The sequence below is a fragment of the Delphinus delphis genome, chromosome 20, assembly GCF_949987515.2.
Source record: "Delphinus delphis chromosome 20, mDelDel1.2, whole genome shotgun sequence".
Classification (NCBI taxonomy): domain Eukaryota; kingdom Metazoa; phylum Chordata; class Mammalia; order Artiodactyla; family Delphinidae; genus Delphinus; species Delphinus delphis.
In genome coordinates this window covers 8,973,974-8,993,076 of record NC_082702.1, presented here as the reverse complement: position 1 = coordinate 8,993,076, position 19,103 = coordinate 8,973,974, and the positions used below count along the sequence as shown (strand labels likewise).

At 56.0% G+C, this 19,103-nt stretch overlaps 1 protein-coding gene across 1 annotated transcript in view; it reads left to right on the top strand.

Annotated features, from left to right (window-relative positions):
* ARHGAP35 (Rho GTPase activating protein 35) overlaps window positions 1-15,395 on the top strand; it is a 122,886-nt gene extending 107,491 nt beyond the window's left edge. The window contains exons 5-7 of the mRNA XM_060000825.2: window positions 1,236-1,367; window positions 9,328-9,433; window positions 10,201-15,395. Coding sequence (XP_059856808.1) covers window positions 1,236-1,367; window positions 9,328-9,433; window positions 10,201-10,558 — 596 coding nt within the window. The 3' untranslated portion in view covers window positions 10,559-15,395. The remainder of the gene's footprint in view (window positions 1-1,235; window positions 1,368-9,327; window positions 9,434-10,200) is intronic.
* Window positions 15,396-19,103: the final 3,708 nt, after the last annotated feature.

The window sequence follows — 19,103 nt, the reverse complement described above, 5'->3', positions numbered from 1 at the left end:
TTGCCAGGGCCACAGGAGTACCCTCCTCACAGAGTCCCTGCAGGAGAGAAACGAAGCAAGGGAGCCTTTTGTGATGAGCTGAGCCTTGGGCCCCAGACTCCCAAAGCTGAACTCTCATGAGTTAGACTGGCTCTTGGCCGGGACTTCTGTCTCCTAAGCTAGATCAGGTCTGAGAGGCCTAGAGCCAGATGGCCAAATCTATTCCACCCTAACCCAACAGCCAAACTGTAACTCTTAGAACTGAACACCCACCAGTGCCAGAAGCAAATGAGCCAAAGCAGTAAAAATTCACAGATGTCACTGACCAAAGAGGAAGGGAAGCTGGGGATCAAAGCAGGTCCAGCTTAGCATGTGACTGGGCTCAGGAGGCCAACCAGGCAGCCTGTGCGGGCCTGCAGGAGCCAGCAGCTAAGCCTGTGCGCTGGGAGCGGGCGCCCCACCCCAGCACCCAGGGGCCCATAGCACTTCGTAACACCACAGGCAGTCTCTGCTGGCTGGCAGCGGGAGAAGGTGACCCAGGAGAGAAGGAAGATGTGCGTTAGTCTTGCAGGGTAGGAAGCATGAGGTCAGAGTGAGGGTAAAGCCACCCTTGGGTATACACTTGATTATATGCCAGAAACTGTGACATGGGTTACACACAACCCCCGGATAGAAACAGCTGATACCTATCAGCAGATGATTTGTACGATCAGAAATGCAGTAAAGTATGTAAAGAAAAACTAGAGACACAGAGGTCAGAGGTATCATAAGCTGGAAGGGACCAGCAAGGGGAAGATGAGCCTCGCTGCCCGATCACCACAGGAGCAGGGACGGAGATGGCAGCCCGGTTGTTGGTAGCGTTTTTGTAACCTTCCAGGAAAAGGGAGCTGGCCTCCTCCTGTTTTCCCTGAGTGCGAGGGTGTAAGGAAGAGGTAGCAGCACATCCAGGCCAAACAAGGGGAGCTGGATGGCACAGAATGGGGGGTGCAGCTCCTCTACTCAAAGGCTGACCTTGGAAGGTTGGGTGTCAGCCTCTGTCTGTGAATCTCAGAACTCTCTTTTCTTCTTTTTTAGCAGCACCCAGGGGTGCCACCTTCTGTCCAGTCTGTGATGATCCTGAGTCCCTACCCAGGCTCCAGGCCTGCCCTGGGCAGCGTCCCTGGGTCCCCGTTTCTCTGCTTATCCCCAGCGCTGAGTGTTCCTTGCTTCTGCCCAGCTTACATTGATCTGGCCTCACTCTCCCAACTTCCTTTCAGATCACAACCTGGATTTGGCAGAGAAGGACTTTACAGTGAACACTGTGGCAGGGGCCATGAAGAGCTTTTTCTCAGAACTGCCAGACCCCCTGGTCCCATACAACATGCAGATCGATCTGGTGGAGGCGCACAGTGAGTAGTGGCAACCGTGTGTAGCCTGTGGGCCCCTGGCAGCGCCCCAGGCGGACTCTGTGTTGGGCAAATTGAGGGAGGGGGTGCAGCACCTTAAGAAAGGGTCCTGCCCTCAGAGAGCTGACATTTGGACTCTTGGAACTGAGATGTGAAGGACGTAAGGAAAGGGAACTAGCAAGGTGGCACCGAAGGGGCTGACACATTAGGCCCCTGCCTTGGTTGACCTGAGGTGCTTCTCTGAGGGTTCTGTTAAGAAAGTTGCACGTGGCCCCAGAACTCCGTGAGCTGAGAGCCTGGTTTTGATGTCGGACTTGGGGCAAATCTCTGCTCCGTTGCTTGTTCACAGTGTGTGCATGGCCAGCGTGACCTTCCCTGACCCTTAGTTACCTCTGTTACCATCCCTCCTCGTATTTATTAAATGAGATTCAGAGAGGTCTGGAGGCAAGGCTGTGTCACAGACCTGTTAAGTGGTAGGCGTATTACTTTCCTTTGCCCTCCTCTCGCTCACCCCTCTTCTCCCAGCTCTCTTAGATGGAAATTAACGTGTGGTGCAGAGCCAGATAGCCTCTGAGGAAGCCATCCTCTTGAGGGAAGGGGACAGCTCCGATGGCCCTGACCAGATGATCACTTGAGGCTGCAGCAAGTTAGCATCTCTGGTTTTAATGGTCACCTTGCACGCCATCCTGCCTGCCCCGAGAGCTGTTTCTGCCCTGGCTTGCCTCTCTCCAGAGGCATTTGTCCACCATGTGGGAACCTTCCCACTGGGCAGCCCTTCCTGGACTTCATGTAGTGCTCTAGGTGGGGGGCCTGACCTCCCCAAGCTTTCCACGGGGTGGCATTTCTGAACTTTTTTAGCCAAAGGCAGCCTTCTACTTTGTACCTCTGGTGGGGTGGGCCAAGACCCCAGAAGCAGCCGCTGCTGTGCAGCTACAGAACGGAGTGTCTTTGCCAGCGACCAAGGGGGTGGGGAAGTGGAAAGGGAGCTGTGTTCCTGGGACCCCAGCACATTAGTCTTATCTTGCCACTGCCCAACTCAGAAGAGGGAGTTTTAAGCAAACACGAGTTACTCACAAAGCTGATGGTGTGGGCAGAATTCTGGGGGCTGTCACAAATTCGCAGGACTTTTAAGATGTGGGTCATGGACTCTTAGTGGCTTCGGGAAATAGAGGTGCTGACAGAAGCCCAACTATGTCCTGTCAGAGGGGTGTCCCTGTCAGAACCCGACTGCTGTCAGTGCTGCAGAGCCCCCAGAGTCGCTGTTCTGTGGCCTGCCTTTCCTGTGATGTTTGTTTCCACAGCCCAGGTGCCGCCTTCACCACCATATTTTACACACACCGTCTCAGCTGATTGAGATTGTTCGCATCCCCAATCTTATCCAAACCCACAGGGGTGGGTAGAAGCACTGGCAGCTTCTGGGACTGTCATAGGGTTCCTTGGCCTTCTTTCCCATCTACCGTCTCAGGACAGGAGTCTGGGTTTCTCCAGATGACTTAAGGGGTGGGGACAGGTGCCAGCTTCTGCTCTGGTCCTACCGTCCAAAGATAGAGGTCCCCCCAGCAGTCACTTCCCTAGCAGGCTCCAGGCTGGCTCAGATGTGAAACGCATGGGAAATCTCCATCCCGAGCCAGCTTTCCTTCCGTGTAAGCCAAGCTTGTCTCTGGGCAGAAGTTGGGAAGAGAAGGTGTGGGCTGGTACCCAGCTTGCTGGAAGCCCAGAGATTCCGGACGGCGTTTGTCTTGACGTGGCACCATCTAGAGGCTTGTAGAGTCCTGGCACCCCGCAGAAAGAATCCCATTGTTTCTGCGGGAATTGCTGACATAGCGTCTTTTTGTTTGGGGAGGGTCACAGGGGGCAGGAGAGGAAGGTGTTACTGATAGGGAATCAGCTGCCTTCCTACAGCAGCTTCCGCCGCCTGCCCCTGCTGAGGAAGGGAGCTGCTTGCTGCTACTGCAGCCTGGAAAAGGGTGGAGATTTTCCGCTTCCTCTTCCCATTGTGTGTTTCCTGTGCCCCAGGCTGGTCAGCTGGAGCTCCGTCGTCTTGAACCTGGTAGAGAGAAGTGTATCTCACTGACATGGCACCTCTCACGGCCTTAACAGTTGAGTGAAGAGCGGGGCTGTGTGTGCCAGAGCTTAACTGAGCCAGAAACACCAAGCAGGCAGCGCCAAAGTTAGTGTTAAGGGACCTGATGGAACAAAGATTCTCATGCCCAAAAGTAGCTATTCTCAGCCTGGCTGGGTTTCCATGGCAACGTCAACTTGACCAGCTCTTTCCACGTAATACCTAAGAGCTGTTGTGTCTGTGTGTGTTAAGGGCTTGGAAATGGTTTCCGATCCCATCACAACAAATAGCAAGGTCACTATCAAATTGTTTTGTAAGCTCCAAGATTTCACAATATTGAACATTGCTGAAATTCTGCCTACAAATGGAGGTTTTCGTGACTGTTCACCAGTCATTTTCCTACCACGTTCAAGGTGATATGTGGGAGCCTGAGAAAGGAATAGCAGCCGCCGCAGCCCACACTGCGAGGGAGGGCAAGCTGGGCGTGACCTGTGCTGAGACGTGGCTCCTGCCCTCCCCGGTGCTCACTTGCATTCTCTGCCAGACAGCGCGAAGCAACCTGAGCTGGAAGTGCAGAAACGCAGTAAGGAGAGAGGAAGGTAGAAGGCCTCGTGGAAGAGACGGCACCTGAGTTTGGCTTCAGAGAGGACCAGGATTTCAGGAGGCAGCTAGAGGGGGCTTGAATTCCCCGTTCTGTCTCGTCCTCACGTTTCACCCCAGCCTTCAAGAAACAGTATCATTTATTCTTGCCCCGCGTCTTCTCTCCCTCTCACAGCCCCCCCAAAACCCCACCACCACCTATCCGGAATCCCTCTGGTCCAGCAGTCCCCGCACACCCTGTCCTATGTCTTTTGTGCCAGGAAAGGCCCTAGAGCTGCCTCTGTCTTGGTCCAGAGGCTCTGAGCCTAAGGACCTTTGGCCTCAGAGCCTCGTTAGCCCCCATAAACTGCTTGTGAGTTCTGTGTGTGCATTTAAGTCTACGGAGAAGACCATGGTCTTTCGTCAGATTGTCAAAGGGATGGGAGTTCCCTGGCAGTCCAGTGGTTAGGACTCCACACTTTCACTGCCAAGGGCCCGGGTTCGATCCCTGGTCAGGGAAATAAGATTCCACAAGCCACACAGTGTGGCCCACCCACCCCCCGCAAAAAAAAAAAAAAAAAATCATCAAAGGGATATATGAGCCCAGATGGTTCAGGATGCTGGCTTATCGTCTCACCCTTTCCATCTGCAGATGAGACAACTCAGGGCTAGAGATTAATAAATGACTGACCGGCGAGGTCGCCAGGTGGGCCAGTCTTGCTGCTCATTGGGCTCTTGTTCACATGCTGCCTTGTGATGTTGCTAATTCTGGGATCCTGCTTCCTCTTGTCTGTCCAGTTAGCTGCTTAAGAGCACGGGGGTGTTCCTCATCTCCTAGCATGTGCCAGGCCCTGCGTGGGACAGGGACAGATGGCAGCAGACAGACACGTGTGCAGTCCCTGCCTTCATCTGGTGGGTAGGAGACATTGCACAGGTTACTGCAAGGTCGTACCTCCGGGAGAAGGACACCCTGAAACTTCCGTTCTGGGCCCAACAGAGGGAGAGTTCAGCCTTGGGGTCATTTCCCACCAGAAGGCCAGCTGGCGGCTGCATGCATCACTGAGCGATTGTGGCCTGCGCCGGCGTTCTCCTTTTCTGGTGGTGCAGGTGTGCAAGGTGGCCAAAATCCATCAGGGATTTTCCTCTAGGCACCGAGTTGAGCGGTAGCAGATCCAAGCCTAGAGCCTGGTTGACAGCCTGGGTACCAGAGATGGCAGCAGAGTGACACAGCCAGGGCAAGAACAGTGTTTGGGATTAGGGCCCCGACACCAATTTGTGTGACCTTGGACCAGCATTCTTACTCTTTGGGCCTTGGTTTTTCTGTATACTGTGAGGGGTGTAGCAAGCTAGCCTCTGAGGTCCCCAGTGGCCTCTGGCTATCCTCGCCTCTTTTTAAATTTATTTATTTATTTATTTATTTTTGGCTGCGTTGGGTCTTCGTTGCTGCACGTGGGCTTTCTCTAGTTGCAGCGAACGGGGGCTACTCTTCATTGCGCTGCGTGTGCTTCTCATAGCAGTGGCTTCTCTTGTTGTGGAGCCCGGGCTCTAGGCGCGCGGGCTTCAGCAGTTGTGGCGCACGGGCTTAGTTGCTCCGTGGCACGTGGGATCTTCCTGGACCAGGGCTCAAACCCGTGTTCCCTGCCTTGGCAGGCGGATTCTTTTTTTGTGTGTGTGGTACGCGGGCCTCACTGTTGTGGCCTCTCCCGTTGCAGAGCACAGGCTCCGGACGCGCAGGCTCAACGGCCACGGCTCACGGGCCCAGCCGCTCCGCGGCATGTGGGATCTTCCCGGATCGGGGCTCAAACCCGTGTTCCCTGCATTGGCAGGCGGATTCTTAACCACTGAGCCACCAGGGGAGTCCTGTCCTCTCCTCTTGCTCCAAAGTTCTTGGGACCTCAGTTCCAGGTTCCCTGGTCTGTATCCAGACTTTATCTTTTTTTTTTTTAATTATCTATCTGTCTGTCTATCTAGTTAGTTATTTTGGCTGTACCAGGCCTTCGTGCTGCAGCGCGCGGGATCTTCGTTGTGGCGTGCAGGATCTCTTAGTTGCAGCAAGCGGACTTCTTAGTTGCGGCATGCGGGATCTAGTTCCCCGACCAGGGATTGAACCCAGGCCCCCTGTATTGGGAGCACGGAGCCCTACCCACTGGACCACCAGGGAAGTCCCCAGACTTCGTCTTGATTCAGGTGACCTCACATGCCTCTCCTGAACCTGTATTGATGTCTCAGTTGACAGACACATGGTTTTAGAAGTATGGTTTTGGGGGCTTCCCTGGTGGCGCGGTGGTTGGGGGTCCACCTGCCGATGCAGGGGACGCGGGTTTGTGACCCGGTCCGGGAAGATCCCACATGCCGCAGAGCGGCTGGGCCCATGAGCCATGGCCGCTGGGCCTGTGCGTCCGGAGCCTGTGCTCCGCAACGGGAGAGGCCACGGCAGTGAGAGGCCCGCGTACCGCAAAAAAAAAAAAAAAGTATGGTTGTTTAGCTGAGGAGGACTGAGCCCTATAGAGCCCCTTTTAAAGGGATCATTGAAGCTGGGGAGGGCTCTGCGCATGGCGGCAGGCAGGTGGCCCGGAGCAGGAGTGCTGGACTTGGAGACACAGCTTGGTGCCCACCCCTCCTTCCGCTCACCAGCCTGTGTCCTTGGTGTTGCCTCTTGAATGGGTCTTCTCAGCCAGCATGTGGGATAAACCAGCCCCACCTGCCCTCTGGTGGTGGGAGGACGGCACAAACAGCAACTGGGAAATCGCCCCGCCGACATTCCTGCGCTCTCACTGGTGGCGTGACTACCGTGAAAAGACGGCCAGCTTGAGTGGGTCCCTCAACGCTGGTGGTGGTGTGCTTGCTGGAGGAACATCGAGACAGAAGGACAGGTCAGGAGGCTGTGCGCGAGGTGGACCTTGTTCTTCATGGGGCTTTGCACCGGGAGGCTTCCGGTTGTTCCCTTCGCCGCCCTCCCCTCCATCTAGGGCCTTGTTAGGCACCTTGCTGGTGTGCTACACCGGGAGGGGGAGAGAGGCTGGCGTGCCTGAGGGTGGCCCTTGAATCACTGTCCGAACAGGTTCTGTAATCCCCCCGGCCCACCGCCCGGAAGAGAGAGACGGAGCAGCCGTCCTTGTTGCTCAGCGGATAGGAAGGAGAGGGGCCGTCCCGGGCAGGCAGTGCCATTAGCAGCCCCATGTCCTGCGTGCAGCCAGGGGGACGGGTGAGGCTGGGCTCTTACGTGAAGGTGCTGCCGTTCGTACACAGCTGTGTTCTTGTCGTGCAGGCGCCTAGAAGAGGCCTCTGGAAGCCCCGTCTGGAAGGGCGCAGCTATTTTAAGTGCGACTCAGCGTGCACGTGCTTCTCGTGTTTTCCAGGACAGTTGTTCATCCCTCCACCCCTGCCCCCACCCTGAGCAGTTTCCTTCTTTTAAGTAAACTTTTTATTGAAACGTAACAGTAAAGGATTTTGAAACTCAAGGCCAGACAAAAAGTGTGCCCTTGAAGTTGAACCCTTACAGTAAGTCTTGGGTTCAGAGAAATGAAACTGATAATGGCGCCACATAACTAGTTCTGTGGGGGGTTTGTAGTCATCCTCTAACAGACACATGTTACCAAAACAGTTTTTATCAAGCCATGCTCTCAAGTCAGAACAGTCACCAGTTTCATGCTCATTAGCCTGCCAGCGAACACTCTCAGCTCCCTGCCTGCCATCTTGGCGGCCGCCTCTTCCACTGGTTCCCTGAAACTCAGACTTGCTCCCAGGTGCTTGTTGTGTGTCTGGCTGTGAGCTCTTCATTTCATGGTGTGGTGTTGCCACTGTCGTGAGCCTCTTGCATGGGCAGGGAGGCTGCCGCTCAGACGTGTCGCTCCCCCGAGATCACGCAGCTGGCTGGTCTCAGAGACGAGATCTAGACCACCGCACAGCCCTTCCTCCCTGCACCTCCCCACACCTCCCCACCAGCCGATTATGTTCCGTCTGTCCTTCTAAGTCTAGCTTGAGGCTCCCAGACTGTGGTGACCCTCTGGGAACGTCACCTCCTACAGAAGTTCTTAACCAGGAGGCCGCAGGCTTCCTAAAGAATAAGTGGGTCTGGGGAGTCTGTGAAGCTCCAGGAATCGTAGACAGGGCTGTACACAGTTTATTTGTGGGAGAGGGTCCAGAGCTTTCATCTATCCTAAAGGAGCCCATGTCCCCAGACCAGTTAGGAACCATCATATTTCTTAATGAACCCCCTGTCCACCTACCCCACAGCCATCAGTTGTGGGAGAGCTGCCATCTCTTCATGGGATCCTCCTGTGATTTTTATGAGCCCTGGAGTCCTAGAGATAGCTTTCAGTTCCAGCAAGTGGCCACAGGGATATCTTCCCATGCTCAGAGAGATCTCTCGACCAACTGGTTCCAAGTGGTCTCTGGACCATTTTTGTCCCACTAGCCCAGGGCGGCTCTCCCAGACAAGGCAGGCCAGGTCTACTCAGGAAGGGGAGCCAGGGCCCCAGGGAGCACAGCGGTCCTCACTCAGACTCTGAAGCCATCTGGAGAGGGTTTGGTTCCCAGACCAAGAGGCTGATGTCTACAACCTCTCTGGGCCTCAGATTCCTTATCCTTGAAGTGGGGTGATAACAGCCCCAGCCTCGTAGGATTGTGAGGACTCGCTGAACCAGGCCTGGCATGGATTAAGCGTTTCATTTGGGTTAGCTTATTTTCCCTCTCAGTACATTAGGATTCCGTGATGGGCAAACTCTGGGCGGTAGTGGGGGAAGGGGATATGTCGTCCCTTTGATGAACTACATAAGAATTCCCCCACTGTTTCCATCGGCTCCTCCAATAGGGAGATACGTGGAGGGTCCCTGTGACTCCAGGAAAAGGACAGAGCCCTGGTCTTGTGACAAACTCCCTCCCTAGACCGTCTGTTGGCGTGGGTGGGTGGCAGCGCTCACCCGTCTGGTCAGGAAGCAGGCAGGCTTTCCGCATTGGGATGCCTGTCTCCAGGGGCAACCGGATGAGCAAAGAATGGTGTTCTTTATGGTAGATTCTCTCTGGATCGTGGAGTCTCGGGTAGGGGGGGCCAGGAAGCCCCAGGAGTACAGCGCTCCCCTTCAGCAGGGGCCTGGGACGCGGAGGTGGGCCTGACCCCTAGCCCCATGCCACTGCCAGGTGTGCCAGCCTTGGGCACCGGCTTGCAGGGAGAAGATGGGGTTGGGCTTCCCTCAGAGAAGGCAGAGTGTACAGCGTACTCTTCCCTGGCCGCCAACCCCCCAGTCTGACCAACTGCCCAGGACCAGTGTCTGCTTTGAGCCCCAGGCCCACCAGCCTTGTCTTGGTTTTCTCTCTCCTCAGAAATCAATGACCGTGAGCAAAAGTTACACGCCCTTAAGGAGGTACTCAAGAGATTCCCGAAGGAAAACCACGAAGTCTTCAAATATGTCATCTCTCACCTGAACAAGTACGTTGCAGGGCTTGCTGTTTGGTCTTCCCTCCTTTGCAAACCTCCAGTCGGGGCCAGTTGGCTGTAGAATGCGGCTGAGCAAGGCTCCGTCCTCGGCCTGCTGGGCTGCTGGCTCCTCCACCTCGGGCTCCTGTCCTGGTTCTGTGTGAGAGAGGCCTGCGTGGCCCCCCGCACACCCGAAGTCCTTTCTCCAGGATTCATGTTTCCTGACTGGCGTGACAGCACGCTGGGCTGAGACAGGTGTGCGGTGTAAGAGAGTGAACTGCACTCGAGCAAGTGCGGGAGCCACAGTCAGGAAACCAGTTAGCTGCGTGGTTCCCGCATTTACTCACACACACAGTAGGTTTGTTTTCCAGCCAGACCTGTTCCTCTCCTGACAAAGTGGTGTCTTATGAACCGTGGCTTGGGATACACACGCTTCTTCTCTGTACAGCCAGAGCATTGCCCCACTTTGGGGGCCTGCGGGAGAGTCCCTGAGGCATCCTGCCCACCCACGGGGCTGGGGGGGCGCGGGGTGCCTCCCGTGAGCTGGGCCTCAGAGCCGCGTGGAGGCACTGGAACAGAGGACGGGGCGTGGAGGGGCTCGGGCCTCAACTCGCAGGCCAGGGCCCTGGAGAGCTGTGCTGGGGCCTTTTCTGTTCTCGGGCTGCAGGTGGGCGGGCCAGGAGAGCAGCTGGCGAGGCAGTGACCATGAGCACAGGCGGTCGAGATCCTCGATCAGGCCTGCTACAGGGCTCTGACCTTGAGTTTGGTGTCGCCTACAGAGTCAGCCACAACAACAAGGTGAATCTCATGACCAGTGAGAACCTGTCCATCTGCTTCTGGCCCACCTTGATGAGACCCGACTTCAGCACCATGGACGCCCTCACGGCCACACGGACCTACCAGACAATCATTGAGCTCTTCATCCAGCAGTGCCCCTTCTTCTTCCACAACAGGCCCATCAGCGAGCCTCCCGGCGCCACGCCCAGCTCCCCCTCTGCCCTGGCTTCCACCGTTCCCTTCCTCACCTCCACACCTGTCACAAGTCAGCCGTCACCGCCCCAGTCGCCTCCGCCCACCCCCCAGTCCCCGATGCAGCCGCTGCTCCCCTCCCAGCTTCAAGCCGAACACACGCTGTGAGCCCCCGAGGCCCAGGGCGAAAGGAGACACGGTCTTCTCTGTTTGACCGGGTAGCGTTTGGCCTTGAACAAAACCGGGTCTGCTGGGGGCGGGGGTGGGGAGGGTGTCCCCTCTCTCCTCTCACCTTCTCGACATCTCAGCGGTAGCACCACCAGCCAACAGTCCACCAGAGGCTGGGCCGTCCAGTGCCCTGAGCCCCAGCACTGCAGACCTGGGGCTGGCTGCAGGCCACAGCCGGGGCCCTGCCCTTTGACTTGGACCCTTTTGAGGACTGAACTAGCCAGGCAGCGACCCTGTGGCCCTCCACACGCTCACTGCTCCCCGGACCCCCTCCCCCACCTGTCTGCGCACACCAGCCTCAGGGCGTCCGCCCACTGGACAGAGCACGGGCTTTGGCCAGGGGGGAGGAGGAGATTTGGGGCTTCAGGCTGCCCCAGGGCGGGGCCGGCAGCCCCTAAAGAGAACACTTCCCGTCTGTTGCCGCTTCCCACCTTCCGTTTCTGCACCTCACCCCCGTTGCCCGTGCAGCCTGTCTAGCAGCCTCCTTGGGAACATGTAGCCCACAGCTCTGCCACCCCGAGGTACAGTGCTGAGCACAGATCAGAACAGAGGGAGGGTAGCTTCGTGCCTGGACTGAGAGAGGGTGTCGCCGCTTCCACCCCCCACGCACCCCCTCCTCGCTTCCCAGGCTCTGGGGACACGTTCCCTTTAAAACGAACACGAAGAAAAATGGGAAGACCCCCTCCAGTGATTTTTAAAAAGAAAAGGAAGAAAACTACAGACGTCGAGATTTAACTCTCCGCACCTCTGCCGAGAGGCAGACAGGTGGACGCGGACCCCTGTCTTGGTGACAGCAGAGCGGGGGTGCCTGCCCGGGGGTGGTTGCCCGAGAGCCTGTTGGGGTCCCACTTACGTCCTGTCACTAGATGCCCCCCACCACCCCAAGAAGACAGTTTGAGCCCTTGGTGGGAAGAGCTAGGGAGACCAGCATAGATACTGGTCTGCCTTGGAACACACTACAATGCTACAGAAGCGCTGCTGCTGCGTGCGCGCGCGCAAGGCTGGGGTGGGGGCAGCTGGAGGGTGCCAGGGTGCACTTGGGGTTTGGTTCAGTGTGTTTGGTGTTGAATCATTTTCCTACTGCGCCAGCAGGGGTATTTGCGAAGTGGGCCGTGTGTGGGGAACTCTGAAGTACGGTGGCCTGCTGGGGCCATGTAGGGCCATCCTTCACGCTCCCAGGCTGTCAGAGCCCAGAGGAGCTCAAGGTACAAAGACCGTGGAGTCGTGAGGAGGGCATCGTGCCTGCCTGACACCATCCTCCTCCTGTGGCCTTCCCCCGCCCTTCCTGGCCTTTCCACTGGCCCCTGAGAACCCTTCTCGTTCCCACCTCCGCCCTCCAAACACAGCAACCCTGCTAAGGCTGCTACAGATACTGGCTGCCCCCCCTTCCCCTTGGCTGGGCCATGGCCTCTGCAGTGAAGAAGCCTGACACTAAGGTACCCTGGGCGTGGGGTGGAGGCCCACACGCTGCATAATCCTCTGGGGTCTCTTTGCACTTTAAGAAGCAGCACCTGTGGTATGTTCGAGGATGCCCTGGGTTGCCTCAGCCGGGTGACCTGACAAAGTAGACGATGCCTCGGAACAATCCCAGCCGCTCCCAGCCCCAAACGCTTCCTGTTGGCTGCTGGAGGGCGGGGCAGGCCCTTTGCTCACTGACTTCTCTGGATAAGCTGGATATCTCACTGTTTCTAGTTGTTTGACAAAATAAGGTGCTTGGAAAAACTAAATTACCCCTGCAAGTTTTACCGCCTGCTTAGGGATACAAGTCAAAAAGCAGATCCAAGGTACACGAATGTCTGACGTAGATGTTGGCTGCCGGATTTCTTCTCTCTGGTGGATCTGTGCTTCATGCTTTATAGGTCGGGGCTTGGCTGGAAGGCAGTGTGTGTGTTTAGTTTTGACTGAGGCGGTCAGACTCGTGCTTCTCTGGCCCTCCGACTCCCTCAGCTCTGAGCCCCAGGCAGGTGAGGACATGACTCCATTAATCTCTGCCTTTTCTAGGTCATGCTCACCTACTCCCAGTCAGCCCCAGTTTGGGGTGGGGGTGGCCTGGGGCCACTGCCCCATGTGTGAACTGAAACAGAAGTGGCCCGGATCCCTCCCACTGCCCAGTCTACACTGCCACCCCTTTGTGCTGGCGCACTGGGCTAGCTGCAACCTAGGCTTTGCACCAGGAACTTCACAAGCCCCAAGCTGTCCTGCCTTCCCAGGCAACTCCCATCCCTGAGACTGCACAGTCCTTGTAAGTGGTAGGTGATTTTTCTGGATGGGGAAGGGGCACGGTAAGGGCGAACACCTGTGCATTGCATCATTACCCAGGTGGGAGTAGCAGAGACCAGGCTTCCACAGGTTAGCCTCCGGTCCCATGGTGCCCCCGGCCAGCCAACCTGGGCAGCTGCAGGGACCCCCTCACGTGCCTGCCCCCAATGTCCTGCCAGGGGTTTAACTGTGCAGGTGCGGGCCGGTGGCTCATGCCCCGAAAGCCACAATCGGACAGGAAGCTTCAGGGGTTCCTCTCTGTTTCCTTTGCTAACTCAGTTACATTTTCTGCTTCTTGGGCTGGAGGACATTCATCCCGAGTTGGCATTGGTACCAGCAGCAGTGCTGGGCCCTGGGCTTTGGCCTCTGGGGGTGGGGGTGGGGGTCATCATTTGGACCAAATGGGCACTTGGAGGGGACCCACGAAGGCGAGTGTGGGAGCGTGTTGGGGCAGGCTACCCGTAACTGGAATGCTTCCCACCCCCCACCTTCCGTTCATCTAGTGTGTTAAGCTCTGGAAAGTTATCTGACAGGTCATTCTCATGTGAGCTGCACCACAGCTCTAGGAATTGAGGGAGTGGCAGGCATTAATTAACCCTTGCCAAAATGGGTAAGCATGTCAGTGGGGGTATGGGGCTCGTTCGGTGCCTCACAGCAAAATAGTGGTGTGCCCGGAAGTTCTCTCCCTGTCCGGTGTTCTTTCTACATCCACAAGAGTGTAGGCACCAGGAGCTGGAAATGAACAGCTCTCGGTTTTAAGTATAAGGCTGATTCTGGATCTGCAGCACCGATGCTTCCACAGAGGGAAGTGGTCCAAGGTTAGGAGGCGTGGCTTGTGAATTTGCCCTCAGTTCTTGGTTGTGTTGCATGTGGGTATCACAGCACATTTATTCCTGCGTTCTGTCAAGTTCTTCCCATCACTTGGCATTTTGAGGAGGAATGTGAAATACTGAGTGCTGTTTCCTGGGTTTTCCTACATCCACCGCCATCTTGGTCTTCCTGCTTAAAGCAGAATGCATGCTGCAGGTGAGATTCTTCTAGCAGAATGTGTGTGTCCTTGCCAGGGTGGACAGGGGGTGACAGCATAGGAGCAGCACACCGGCCAGGAGGGGCTGGGAGAGCACGACTTCCCTCGTCCCTGCATCTTGGCTCCTCTGGGGGGGCGGGGCGGGGGGATCTGGAGAGACGCCATCCCCTAGGCCACGGGTGTTCCGGCCTCAGCCCTGAAACTCGGAAACCAGTCAGCTGCATTTGTAATCCAAGGTCATCTCCATCTGTGCCCTCCCCAGTCCCCTCCTGCGAGGAGACCCACACTGCGGGGGGATGTCTGCTGGAGGAAGTGTTGGCTCTGCCACCGAGGGCTCTGCTTTTCCAAGAGAAGGAAGCTCCCGGGATTTGGGTGGGTTGCCGCGGACCAAGTTCCCTCGCTCCACCTTCCTCGTGTGCGATGGGCACGGTGTGCTGCGGGGCCTGGGAACGGGCCCAGCTTGCTGGGGACAGTCGCGGTGCTACTGTTGGTTTCCGCAGACAGTGGACGGAAGAGTTGCCCTCACTCCAGTTGCTGGGCAGGTTCAAGCCGCTCGTTCGTGCTTAGGTGAAAGGACGACTGAGTCGTGTATGCCAGAAGCCCAAGTCACGTGCGTGAGTGCTGGTGATCGCACCAGAGAAGGCCTGGCATGAGGGGAAGGGCCACTCGTCTAAGGTCCCGGCCTGGGCCCGCCGCCGCTGTCTTAGAAGGGAAGGATTCTTCTCACCTCCTCTGAGAGCCATCTCTCAGCCGGCCGCCCGCCTGCAGACTCCTCGAGGGTCAGAGGCGACTGCCTGCAGCTCCTGCCCAGCAGCCCCCCTCGGCAAAGCTCCAACAGCAGTGATGTTATACTTCAATGTAGTCGAGACAGGGCGTAAGTTATTGTTTGCATAAAAAAGAATCATGTTCCCTGTGTACATTTAAAGAAATTTTTAAAAAGTCTGAATTGTTGGGAATAAAACTTGTTTGAAAATTCGGAATAGTGCTGCTGCCAGCTTATTTTTCTGGTACTTGTATTTTCACATGTTAAATGATCTTTATATATGTTGAATTAACAAATATTTTGAGTTTCCTGAGGAAAAAAAAAAAACATTAATGGTATTGAAATGTGTTAGTAGTCTGGCTGTGTGCCCAAAATTCTGTTTTGCAGCAAAAGTGAAGAACTGTATGTAAAGAAAGTATAACAATTATTTCTTTGTGTTTTAGGGGCTTTAACCAGGACATCCTCTAGTTGGTATTAGGAATGTTTGCTTAATTTCCAAACTTTCGTTTTTAAACACGTGGGTTTTTTGAGGCTCCAACCTGATTAGTGCATGGCCAGCCGTCAACTAAGGCTGAGGCATCTCTGACTGAGGTGTTTTTGTTTGGTTTTGTTTTTTAAAATCATGTATTTGCTACAGAGTATTGTACTTGTCTCAATGGGAATGGTGTAAAAAACTGAAAAGGCCTTATGTGACATGTATCATAGTTAATAAATCAATCTTGTAAAAAACCAAACCTGAGAGAGATGAAGGTGGCCCCTCCTCCCCGGGCCCTGAGCACACCCACCCCGGGCAGGCCAGCAGGCCAGGCTCCCGCCCCCTCAGGCCCCGTGGGGACGCTGGCTCCATCCTCAGACCCTCAGGAGGAGCGCGGTGGGTCTCTGGCCATGGAGGGAGAGGGCCCCACAGCGCCCCTGGGAGCAGGCATTCTCCAGCAGAGCTGGGCCCCGTGGGGAGCTGCTGGCCCCTTCCGCCTCCATTCCTGGGACTGCTGCCGGGAGCTCCCGCCTGCACAGGACCAGCACTGGCCTCCTCTCCTCTCTCCTCTCCTCTCCTCTAGCAGAGCGACCTGCTCCCCGCCCCCATGTCTACCGTCACCCCTGCAGTTTAGGTCATCATGCGAAGCACCACCCAGAGACCCCTGTGGCCACAGGGACCCAGCAGGCCAAGGAGACATCGAACGGCAGCTCCTGTCCGTCCCTGTCACTCCCTGTTGTCTGAGCGGAGGCCACGCCAGTGGCTCTGGGGTCAGATGCCAGGGTTTACCCCTGGGTGACCCAGGAGAGTCAGCGTCTCAGGACAGCAGCTCCAGGGATGGAGGTTGCCCCTCAAAGACACCTCAGCCACTCAGACTCGGTCCGCTCTATCCCTGTTCCCTCCTCACCCCTCCTTCCTTCTAGGCTCTCTAGGTCACCTCCCAGATGCCACCTGCAGCCGCGACCTCTCTGTTCCCACCGCCTCCGTTCTGGCCCACGTCCTAATTCTGGCTCACCTGGACTCTGACGGACACTCCCACAACTTCAATGACCTCCCCGTCCTCAGTCTTCGTACCCCCAAGTTACTCCAGAAGGAAGACCTGGCTTTGCGTTACCTGCGGCAGCAGTGGGGACTAGCCACCGAACGAGATGCCTCTCCCCTCCCGTGCCCGTGGCAGGCGCAGTCATCGATCACAACCCTCCCTCGCCAGAGCTCGGGCCCCACACACCCCCCAGGCAGTCGCCGCCCGTCGACAGGAGCCAGCAGTCACTCACAGGTCTACCGCGGGCCAGCCAGGGGCCCCTCCCTCGACCCAGCCTGCCCTCCTCTCCCACTCCTCCAGTCAGACTCCCAGCATCTGTCCAAATCATATCCTCTGAATGCACTTGGCTCCTTCCGGCTTCCAAGTCTTTGCTTGTGCTCTTCCCTCTGCCTGGAATTCCTCCAATCCACACACCCCCAAACCTCAGCTCTGCCCATCAGATCCTCGCCTGTCCTTCCAAGCCAGTCTTCCTCTAGAAATTCTTCCCAGACCCTTTTACACACTGACTCATCCAACAACCATTTGCCTGCTATGGGATTCATGTGACTCCCATAAATGCTCCAGCATTTGTTCTTTTTCAAAACAATTTATACAGCATACAGCTGGCACTCAATACGTGTGCTGACAGAAACCTTTGTCTCAAGTCACGTGTACTTGTATACTTCTACCTCTCAGCCCCATCCACCCAAGTGGAGAGCTTTGGGGGGGCAGGGCCTGTGGCTCCCCCATATGTCCTCTCGGAATGCCCACCAAGGTGCCTTGAGCAAGGCGCCCACCAAGGTCCTCGGTCTGTAGAACGCAATGGTCGGTCTCAACCTGGCCCTTGACTTGAATCTATAAGCCGACCTCTCCCATGTGACTCCAGCACAGACCTCCGCTCCGAGGGCCACATTCCTATCCACCTGCCTGTGACACTCCACTTGCTGACCGTGACATACCCACAGCCACACTCCCGACCCCTTTCTCCAAACCTGTTCATCCCCCATGCTTCCCCAAAGCCAGAGACCCTGGAGACCTCCTCAGGGTGTTACTCTCTCCCATCAACCCGGCCCACCTCCAAGTTGCATTTTACCTTCCACGTAGCTCTCAGATCCCACCATTTTCCTCCTCATTTCCTGCCACCATCCTGATTGAATCTCACCAGCTTCCTCCTTGGCCTCCTCCCAGGTCTCCCAGCCTCCAGTCTCACCCCCTCCCTTCCATCTCCCTGTGGCAGCAAAGCAAGCTTTTCAAAACAGATCTGGCCCTGCCACCCCTCCCTTAACACCTTCTGGGGGTCGCCAGTGCCCTCAGAGGCAAACTCTTCAGCAGGTCCTGTGAAGCCCCCGCCAACCCCCAGGGAGTCTTACCTTACACCCTTCGGTCCAGCCCTCTGAGTCCTCAAGGGCCCGTCCACCTCAGGCCTTTTGCACATGCTGTGCCCTCCTGGAACACTGCCCACCCCTCCTTGCTAACTCCCTCCCTAACCTTTAGATTTCAGGTCCATGGACTCTTCCTTGGGAAAGTCACCCCCTCCCCCCAGACCAAGATGAGCTCCTTTGCTTTCAAAGAAAAAAAAAATGTTCTCTTCTGCAACAGCGCTTTTCTGTTACTCGTTCAGATTGTATTCGCCCATTTAACCCGTATTTCCTGAGTGTTTACTCTGTGCTAGGTCCCCTGGGACACAGCTGGGAGTTGACCCCCTAGTGGAACAGACACAGTAAACAGGCAAAGAGATGAATGTATGCCACAATGTCGGGTGTAGATAAGGTATTAAGGGGGAGCAGGGATGGTATTTGGGGTGGTCACGAAGACCTCTCTGGGGATGTGACATCGTTGCAGCAGGCAGAGACCAGGATGACTTGCCTCGGATACAAAACTTAAAGGGGCACAAACTCAGTGATCAAGATAAAATATATTTCAATTCATGTTTTAAAAAATCAAAGCCAGCTCCCCAAAATCCATGATCAAAATTTTAGGTAAAAAACAGATTCAGTAACAGTGCTGTGAAGGCCCAGGCAAAAGGAGAAATCGATAAGACAGCCTGGAGTGGGGAGGAAAGCGGTGGTGGATGAGACCAAAGCCAGGACAGTGGACGTGGAGAGAGGAGGTGGGAGTCCGGATATCTTAAAGGTCAGGGCGACAGAATCTGCTCAACGTTGCACGTGGCTGTGAGAGAGAGGAGATGGGACGACTCCAGGGCTGACACAAAGTGTATCTAATCACCGTCTGTTCCCCGAGTTGCAGCCAGCACCGAGCACCTACTAGGCTACCAGGCTCTCACCAGCTCCAGGGGGCCGACTGCCCGGAAGTGGAGAACGCGGCGTGTTACTCCATGCGGCCACCAGGGGTCAGCAGAGCGCCGCCCTGCCCAGCCGTGGTCGGGCCTGGGAAGTGTTGGAAGCCGGGTCGGTGACGTTTTAAGCTAGGGTGAGAACGGGGTTGGAAGTGTCCCAGGAGCAGGCTGAGAAACAGGGGGTGAGCCACTCATCCAACCAGCCCTCCATCCATTTATTCAGGGCGAGGTAATAAGCTCAAAATTTGTCCTGGGGGCGCTGGGGAGCCATGGGGTAGTTTGAGCATGGGAGAGACTGCGTCGGATTTGCAGGAGCTGAGGAGGAGGGAGAAGAAAACGGTGATTTGAGAGATACTGCTCACCAGAACTCTACCTCCTAGGTGGGGATTAAAGAGCATGCAGTTGTCACAAATGTTAGCAAGACAAATCATATTAATAGAAGCTAAAAAAAAGAAAAGAAAAGAAGCTAACAGGGAGTTTGGGATTGACATGTACACACTGCTCTATTTAAAATAGGGGGGCTTCCCTTTCCCTGGTGGCGCAGTGGTTAAGAATCCGCCTGCAAATGCAGGAGACACGGGTTCGAGCCCTGGTCCAGGAAGATCCCACATGCCGCGGAGCAACCGAGCCTGTGCACCACAACT